The sequence below is a fragment of the Lipotes vexillifer genome, unplaced genomic scaffold, assembly GCF_000442215.2.
Source record: "Lipotes vexillifer unplaced genomic scaffold, Lipotes_vexillifer_v1.1 scaffold213, whole genome shotgun sequence".
In the NCBI taxonomy this organism is placed as follows: Eukaryota; Metazoa; Chordata; class Mammalia; order Artiodactyla; family Lipotidae; genus Lipotes; species Lipotes vexillifer.
Genome location: NW_006780610.1, coordinates 4,633,195 through 4,642,908, shown reverse-complemented (window position 1 = coordinate 4,642,908; position 9,714 = coordinate 4,633,195). Strand labels below are relative to the sequence as shown.

The 9,714-nt window shown below is 50.6% G+C and overlaps 1 protein-coding gene across 2 annotated transcripts in view; it reads right to left on the bottom strand.

The window, feature by feature from the left end:
• The window catches only part of GRIK3 (glutamate ionotropic receptor kainate type subunit 3), a 232,635-nt gene that overhangs the window by 12,892 nt on the left and 210,029 nt on the right, over nucleotides 1-9,714 (bottom strand). For both annotated transcript variants that reach the window (XM_007453808.1, XM_007453809.1), the window contains exons 12-13: nucleotides 6,313-6,431; nucleotides 3,733-3,950 (exon numbers count right to left, since the gene is read on the bottom strand). In XM_007453808.1, the coding sequence (XP_007453870.1) occupies nucleotides 3,733-3,950; nucleotides 6,313-6,431 (337 nt within the window). The remainder of the gene's footprint in view (nucleotides 1-3,732; nucleotides 3,951-6,312; nucleotides 6,432-9,714) is intronic.

Here is a 9,714-nt window from a genome sequence, read left to right as displayed (position 1 = left end):
AGCGGGGGGTCTGGGGCCCCCCCCCCCCGAGAGACCGGCGTCTTGCTTCCTGCTGTTGTCATCTTTGGACGGGAATGGGCTCTCTCCCTCGAGTGCTACTCTCAGCCAGGGGGGCTTTTTAAGACAGTTTGCAGCTTAACCAGGAAACATGCTAACTGCAGAAATGAAGTTCATTTGCTCTGTGCTCTGGAACCTTCAGGGGTGCTACCTGCTGGGTTCCTGTCCTCAGCATGGTCTCCTGTATTTGCTTTACTTGGCCTCTGCTGTCTTTTAATTCCATCCTTTGATTCAACAACGGCATCCACTCAACGTGATTATTTAAGCAACTACGATGTGCCAGGATGGTTCTAGGCTGGGGATACGGCTTCACTCTTCCCCAAGGAACTCCTGGACTGTGGCTGGCTCCTTAGAGAAACAATATGGACACGGAGACAAAGAGCACAGGCATTAGAGCCAGACTACTTGGATTCCAATCCTAGCGCTGCATTTCACCAGCGGTGTGACGTTAGGCAAGAAGTATGAACTCAGGTTACTTTCTGAGCCTTCCTTTCATCATGTGTTAAATAGAGGTGATAATAATAGTCTCAACCTTCTAGGGATGTTATGAGGATGATAGGAGTGAATACAGGTAGAGTACTTGGAACGTTGCCTGGCACACAGTAAGTGCTCAATAATTGTTACTATTATTTTGACTTTGCCAATGTCTCCTATGGCAACCTCTGGAGCTGATTCCTGTTCAACTCTAGTGCCAGTCTTGCCGTATACACTCATGGGTGGGAGAGAGAGGACCACCCCTCCAGGAGAAGACCCTGGAGTGGCTGCGGGAGAGGGCAGTGTGTGTGCAAACAAAGTATCTGATTGTACATCCGGCTCCATTGATCCTTGATCTGCTGTTTGATCACTCGCAACTCACCCAGCCCCTCTGGACCTCTGTTTCTCTTGGTTAAACTCAGGTTTCCTTCCAGCTCTAACTTGAAAGTGACCATAAGGAGGCTACCCCCAGGCCCAGTGCAGGGGTGGGGAAGGGGGAGGGCTTGAGGAGGGAGGTATGACTAAGGAGGGTGGGCTGGGGGTGGGGCAGGGAGGAAGGAAGTTTGTCCAGGGACCTTCTAGGAGGGTCTTTTCTTCTAGCTCATCATCCGAGGTGGGGATAATGCATCCACACTCAGGTTCCTCTCTGCCTACATAACAGTCCCACCGCTGCTGGAAGGGAGCCTAGGCAAGAGGGCTTTCATTTGAATTAAAGCAGGAGACAAGGTGGCCAGAGAGCAAGCGGAATTCATTGGTGATCAGGAGAGCAAGGAAGGGGAGTTGGTTCTGCAGCGGGATGTGGAGTTGCTGTTTCTGGCCAAAGGCCCTTGGGAGCCTGGGCCCCTAAGCCCCAGCATCACAGCTGGGTGGCAGCATCTGTGTTCCTCCCCTGCCCTCCTCACTGCACCATTCGCAGGGAAGGTGGGTGAGGGTGGAGCAGGCTGCGGGAGGTGCTGCTTGATGCCGAGGACAGCAGCTCGGTGGGGAGCAGGGACCAGGCTCTTGGAAGCCAGTCTGAGCATCTGAGCATGGAGGGAGGCAAGGGCATCCAATCAGTGGCAATGAGCCTGCACTGGGCTTATTTATGCTGCTTCCCTTTGATTGGGAGCCGTGCTTAGAGATGGGCTCATCTGTAATGCATGAGGGATGCTCTGGCACAAAGGGCTGGGCCATAGCCTGCGGATAGGCAGAAGCAGGCGCAGCACACACACACACACACACACACACACACACACACACACACACACACACGCATGCACGCCCATCCCCCCACTCACACTTATCTAAGCACACCTGTTGGGACATTTAAGCAGACAGACACGCGTGCACTCTCCACCTACATATCCATGTAGACACTGGCACACACCTGTAAACAATCATAGGCACATATCCAGATGCCCAGATCACAGAGACACATGCACACATATGCTGGTCAGTACATATATGCAGACACACATGTCCAAGCATAAAGACACACAAGCACCCAGACAGGCTGGCTCTTGTGCATGTGCACACATGTGCACACATACATACATGAATGTGCATTCACACGTTATATACCGCTACACGCGCACGTGAAGGCATTCACATACATACTTGCTCGCCCTCATGAACACATACACCGGGTCCCAGAGAGCCCCTAGTGTGCTTATGACAATGCTTTATCTCCCCCACACTCTAAATACATGGTGGTGACCTTGTAGGAAGACCGAGTTTGCCAGAGGCAACATCCCAGTGCGGAGTGTGTTTCCTCTCTCTTTGCTCTTCACTAAGCAGCTGCTTCTAACCTTAACAAGAGGCACAGGGGAGGCCAGGGTGGGGAGCGCTACTGGGGCTCCATGCCCAGGAGGTAGAAGGCTTTCCCACCCAACCCCTTCTTTCTGTCCTTACTCAGGCCCCACTGGAGGCTCAATCTATCACTCAGAGGCTTAGCCTGGAAGGAGGCAAGGGCTGGGCGATGGGGAACCAGGGCCCGGTGGAAAACAAAACACCCCAGGCTTTCAGACTGCTTGACGGCAATTGACTACTAAACAAATACATTAATGAATGGACCCATAGCCACAGAATTCCCAGATCCTGACCATTTCTGAGAAATCATTAGAGCAGTGGTCCTCAAAGGGTGGGCCCTGGACCAGCAGTCTCAGCCCCACCTGGTAACTCGTTAGAAATGCACATTCTCAGGCCCCCCCAGGACCTACTGAATCAGTAACTTCAGGGGTGGGGCCCAGCAATCTGGGGGTTCCCCAAGCCTTCCAGGTGATTTGGACACACACTCAAGTCTGAGAACCGTGGCTCAGAACACGGGCTTTGGAGAAAGGCAGGCCTGGGCCAGCCTCAGGCTCCTTTAGCTGTGAGTCCTTGGACAGCCCGCTTAATGCTCCAAGCCTTAGTCTCCACACGTGTAAAGTGGAAACAACTGCAGTACCTACTTCACGGGATTTGTCACGAAGATTAAATGAGACCAAGCATGGAGCACCTGGCCCACTGTGAGCGCTCAGTGGTGGTAGCTATAATTATTATTACCTTAATTTCCAGAAGAACATTTACAGCTATTGGTGGTCAGGGTCACTCAGTTTCCTAAACCCTCAGCTACTCTAGTAGAAGGTGATAAAACAGTAAGGAACTAAGCCAACGCTTTACAAAACAGGAGGGTGCAGCAAAGTCACGGCCAGATCCCCATGAGAGCAGTAGCCTGAGCAGCTGACAGGGGCTTTACACGGACGCCAGCATCCCACGAGTGTAATATGCTAAGGAGTGCTTGTAAATGCTTGTTCAAGTTTTAAGCCTCCTTCCTTCCCTGGAGGATGTTCCCCCTGCTGCTCTCTCAGTGGTGGAGAGCTCACCCCAAGCCCAGGCCAGCCTCTTGGAAGTGGAGGCTGCTGAGACGCAAAGCCAAGGGCAGGGAGCCCCCTGGCCCCAGGGCCTGTTTGTGTGTCTGGGCCATGCTTCTCCTTCCCCCTTTTCCAGCCTCTTCTCTCCACCTGTCCTCCTCTGATGATTTAAGGAAACACAGCATATTCATGCTGCTTGTCCCAGGTATGGAAACTTCTAGGATTTGTGCTGGGACCAATCCAGATGGCCACATCACTACAGCTCCTCAAAGTCAACTGGTCCCAAACGGGGATGGGTGGAGCCCTGGGGATTTCTGGTCCTTTGGCTCTGTGTGGTTAGGGAAGGACAGTGGAGGGAGGGAGGTCTCACCTTGAAGAAGGTCATGGTGGCCCCGTCCTTGACAGCCCCATACTCGATTTTGGTTTGCTTGGCCAGGTCATCGGCAGAGTCAATGGGCGATTCCATGCGCTCCACGGTCAGAAATGCAGCCAGGTTGGCCGTATAGGAGGAGATGATGATCAGCGTGAAGAACCACCAGATGCCACCAATGATGCGCGTGGACAGGGCTTTGGGCATCAGTTCAGACCCTGGGAGGAGGGAGGAGGAGACTGGTGGTCCCTGACAATGCTCAGACCAGGGCTGCTCTGGTCCTCTGGGACACCGACTCCACTGCCAACCTAGTAACAGCGGAGACCTCTTCCCTCGACCAGTGGTTCTCAAAGTGTAGTTCCTGGACCGTCAGCATCACCTGGGAACTTGTTAGAAATGCACATTCTCAGGCCCCACCCCAGGACCTAATGAATCAGTAACTTAGTGGTGGGGCCCAACAATCTGGGCTTTGATAAGCCCTCCAGGTGATCCTGATGCAGGCTAAAATGTAAGAACCACTGCTCGAGAAAAACACACACACGTACAACATTTCCCAGGCTTGTCGGACCCTCTGATGCCTATCTGTGAACCACCTGTGTGGTCCCAGGTTCTGAACACCTGGAAGTCTTGAGTGAATCCTGCTCTTAGCTCTTAGTTCTCTGTGTGATCATGTGCCAGACAACTTCCCTCTCCGGGACTCTGTAAAGCATCGTCCTTCCTCTGTCCCAGCCTCATGCAAATACCACAATGCTGCTGTAATGATATAATTTGAGGAGGAACTGTGTTGGAAATACAAGTGGTATGCAAATATAAGATTGCTACAGGATGCTTTGCAGGAGGAGAAAAATCAACACTTTTTGAAGCTCTTTGCCAAAATAGATCACTCCTTCTCCCAGACCTTGGGTGCGAAGCACAATTTAGTTGAAACCTTCTAACTGAAGTAATTAACTAGGTGGCTTTCAAGAGATTTAAATAGCAAGTGACTCCCGAACTTTCCAGAATATTTGGCCCTGCCATCTGAAAAGCGTCTGCTTTGATATGGATGAATTTTTTTCTCAAAGAAATCACTCAAGGGAGAGTTTTTCAAATACATAACTATTTTTCTCCCTCCTAATCAAAACCTTGTGGGGACTACATCAGGGACCAGTGCTTTGAATAGCAGCAGGAGGTGAAAGGGAAGCTATTACTGCATTGAGGGGCCTCCAGGTCCTTCCCAACTGTCAGTGAACAAAGATGATGAATGAAGAAACAAGGTGAGGCTTCAGGACACTCATTAATGGTGGGGACAGAAAGAGGCACTTCCCTCTAAAGCTGCCTGTCACTTCCCAGCTGCTGGAGACCACGCCCCCACCTCCACCCCCAGCTTCATCTGCCTGGCCCTCCCCCAAGCAAGGGGCTAGAGTTGCCCCCAAAGGGAGAATGACTTATTTTACTTGTTTGCTTAGTGAGCTCTGCCAGGCTCTGTCGGGCCCCTGACCTGGCCTCTGTCGTGGCTGGGAGTTCGCTCAGGTCAGGGTCCTTCATTCAAGTGCCCAGCACAGGGCTTGGCATGTAGTGGGGACTCAGGAGACACTGAGATAACATCAGTCATTCATTCCTTTGGCATTTGCTAGTATATATCTACTGAGGACCAGGGTTTGTGCTGGGCCTTGAGGATACACACAGATGAGTGAGGGACAGAGACATTCTTTGCCCCTTGGATCTCCTTCCCTCCCTGGTGCCCTTGCTGCACACTGTCCCTCTGTGGGTCCCTAACTCAGGCAGAGGTAATGAGCACTTGGCTCCTGGCCAGCAGGGCTTGGGGGTGGGGTTCCTCTGGGGATCTTTCCTGGCTGGGGTTCCCTCCCCCTGTGCTTGCCCTCCAGCCCCTGGTGTTTCTACACTACGCTCCTTGCAGGTGCTCTGCTTTCTGAGATATTTGAGCAAGTGCAAATCTTTCCAAAAGATGGGCTACCAGCCGGGGGTAGGTGCAGCATCCCAACCCTCCCTCAAGAGGATGTAAGAAAAAATGGCGTCCTTCTGTGTTTCCCAGCTCTGATGCACTGAGGCCAATGTCCCCACCTCAGACATGCCCTTTTCGACTACCAGGCTCCCCAGAGTCCAGTTCCCACTACATTCTGAAGTTTTCATAATCCATCTCTGTCCTCCAGCCGCATGGCCACTACCTCGGCTCAGGTATCATCATCTCATTCCTGCAGTAGCCTCCCACCCAGCCTCCCTGCCTCCAGTCTCTCCTCATCCTCAGCCCAACTTTGCTCAGCCAGATTCTGTGGTGGGGAGGCCATCGGTGGGGTTGGCCCCAGCAGACAAGATGCTGTGTGTCCATTGCAGCTGGAGCAGGAGGGGCTGGGGATGAGCCCTGCATGCCATGGGTGGGCATGGCTTATATGCTTCAGCCTCAGACCCTGAGCCGGTCCAGCCACAGTAGTGATGGAGCTTGGGGACTTGGGAAAGGGCACACACCTAAGCATCCAGGTGTCTCCAACCTTCTGAGGGCTTGGCAGGTCTGAGGCTGCCCTGGAGGGTGGGGCTGGCTCTGCTGACACTGGAGAGGAGGCTGCTTGGGGAGGGCACACATACCTTGCTGCATCAAGGACCCCATTCCAAACCAGAAGCTGTTCAGAAGAGTGAAGTTATTTTCTACCACCTCGGAGCCAGGGTTGCAGGGGTGAGCATCATACCACTCATAAGGGCTGAACCTGCAGCAGAAAGAGGGGGGCAATGAGGCGAGGCTACGGGGAGCCGGGAGGGAAGGAGTGTCCAAGCCACACAAGCCGGCGGTTTAGCAATCAGTGATATGCCGACAGCTTTAGCATCAATTCCCTCATCGTTCTGATGGGAAGGCAGGGAATGGGAAACCAGGGCCATTTTGCTTCTCGTTCTTTATTGTTAGTGCCCTTTTCTGGTGATAAAAGTAATTCAGCAGTATCTCTTAGAATTAAAAGTGCACATGCCCTTCAACCTAGCAATTCTGCAACTCATTATCCATCCTAGAAAAAACACTCCCACAGGAGCACAAAGAGAAGGGTGCGAGGGTGTTTATCAAAGCATTATTTGTAATAGCGAAAAACTGGAAACAACCTAAATGTCCTTCAATAGAGGAATGATTAAATACACTATGCCACAATCGTACTTTGAAATATCATGCAGCTGTTAGAAGAGATGTACCAACAGGGAAATATCTTCAACACATACTGTTTGGTTTTTTAAAAAAAGTGATACAAGTAAGAACAATATAATCACATCTGTATAAATAGATTCCTGAAGACACAGTTGCATATAGCTATTTATGTACATTTGTATATAAATGCATATAGAGTCTGGAAGGATCCATATCTAAAAAAATATCACTGTTTACCTCAGGGGGGGTTGTTAGAATGGCAGAAGAAATTTCATGGAAGCCTGTTGCTTTGTATGTATTACATGAATTTTGAAAAATGAGAACAGGCTTTTGAATTACTTGTATACTTTAAAAAACCTTAAAATGGAAAAATAGTAAAATACACTCTTCACAAAATAGTCAAACAGTACAGAATACAATGGGACAGTGAAAGTACACCATGATCCCACCCCCTGGGAAAAAACAATGTGTTATATATTTTTTTCTGATTTTTCTCTCTGAATATGCAAATACATGCATGACAGGAAAAAATGTTATTTAAAACTCCCCACTGCCTTCTAAGGAAGAGAAGTCCTGATAACTGGAGGGATCTTTGTTTATTTACTGTGTGAATTCCAGTTGAAGAATTGGAAATGTAAGCTAGAGGAAGCTGGAACACTCTGGAGAGATTGAGAGAAAGTCCCCACCAGGCTGGAGTGGCTGCAGTGACTGGGGTGACTGGAGTGGCTGGTGTGGGGTCAGATGCTGAGATGAGAGACCCGGAAGGAGAGACACGTCTGATAGAATTTTGTTTTGTTTTTTAAAGTGTGATGAGCTTTAAGTGTGATGTTGTGACTTTCCATCCCCCTTCTAAAAGCTTTAGTAAATTAAACATTGATCACCAATGCTCACATGAGGAGAATTTTGTTTTCACAAAGCAGGAAGATCCTCCAGATAGGAAATTGCAAAGTGAGCCTTCAAACCAAGATGGGGATTTTCAAAGTGAATGACCACAAACTGGTTAGAGGCTCTAAAAATCCACAAGAAAGAGACAGAGGATGAAGAGAGATGAGAGACTGTTGTGAGAAGGGTTTTAGAGAAAGCCTTTGGAGAGCTGTGTGTTCAGGGGCCCCTGCATTGAAGTCTAGGGAGAGCAGCTTCCACAGGGTGGCTGGGGGAGCTCGGGGGTGGCTCTGGAAGGAGCAAATGCGGTGGACACCACCTGGGAAGTCTGGAGGGCAGGGGTCGGGCTGATGCGTGCTTCTTAGGTGAGGCAGGAGGGTGAGTCCTTGCTGCACGGCACTGGCCTGCAGGCCCAGACATGGCCAGGGCTAAGGACGTTTCCCTGGACCAGATGGGCCCATGTAGAAGAGAGATCCAGCCCACATCCACCTTGACTCCTATCCGAGAAGGGCAATGGGACTCCAACAGGGAGAAGCCATGGAGCAGGGGCTGCTAGAGGACTAGGTGCTGAGCGGGGGAGTGGGCTGACCAGGGAGGCACTGCCAAAGGGGGCCTACATGGGGGCGAGGGGAGAAGTCTGATCTGTGAATGAGGGTAGAAATGTTGAGGACTATACCGGACTCAGCCTTCTAACTTTTGAGTTGAAACAGTGCGTTTGTGCTTTAGAGAGAGACCTAGGGTTTCTGAGCTCTGGAAGCAAGCCAAAAGTGACAGGTCCTGGCAGAGCTTTCACTGGGGCAAAGAAATTCACCTCTGAATGCACTGGAAGGTGGGTGAGAGACAAAGTAAAGATGATTTCTGATGAGCTCTCATGAGCCCTGCTTTTTTTTAATGTACACACACATATACAAAGTATATATATGATATATGTGATAATCTTTTAACACACACAAAAAATCATATCATATACCTTGTCTTAGATCTTGGCTTTTCACTTAGTAAGTCACCAGCCTCTTTCCAGATCAGTCCTTCCTGATCCCCTTTATTCTCTATAACTAATTAATAGGTGTTTTTTTAACACATTTTTTCTTTTTTTTTTTTGCGGTACGCGGGCCTCTCACTGTTGTGGCCTCTCCCGTTGTGAAGCACAGGCTCTGGATGCGCAGGCTCAGCGGCCATGGCTCATGCGCCCAGCGGCATGTGGGATCTTCCCGGACTGGGGCACGTACCTGTGTCCCCTGCATTAGGCAGGCGGACTCTCAACCACTGCGCCACCAGGGAAGCCCCAGGCCAGTTTTTAGGATGGACAGCCCTGTGCCCTGCTGGAGCTGCCCGGAGGCGGCCTGGACAACTGCCCACCCTTCGCAGACCCCATCTCTTGGGCAGCTGTGTCCAGCTCTCCGGCAGCCAGCAAGGAGTGGTCCAAAGGACACAGGCCACATGGAGGGGAGGGGACAGAGGACCACATCCACACCACAGATGTGCTGTGCTCGACCTCAACAGTATTGTAAAAAATCAAATTAGTGGCTACTGACAAAAGCCACGAGGCTTCACATGAAAATCTGAACCTCCCTCTAAAATCATGAACGCCGCAGCACTGGTCTGTATTCCTGTTTAGCACAGTAGGTTAGGGCTGAGTGGTAGTCACCCTTTTCTCCACGTGTGTGCTCAGGTTTGCCTCAGTCCCCACTACTCCCTGCCGCGTACCACCCCGCCTGCTTCACTCCCTCATGCTTCCTGTGTGTGCCACCCCTGATTTAAAGTCGGGCAAGTCTTGGTTTGAAGCCTAACACTGCATGGAAAGGCTTTCTGACTTTGGGCAAAGACTTAACCCCTGTGAGCCTCACGTTCTACTTTTGTAGAGTGGAGATAATTGTACCGACCTCACAGGACTGCTGTAAGAATTTGTCAGGATGGGTGTGAATTGTGTTGTCAGAGTGTTACGCTATGTGACAATTGTCCTACGATGCTGTTCATGG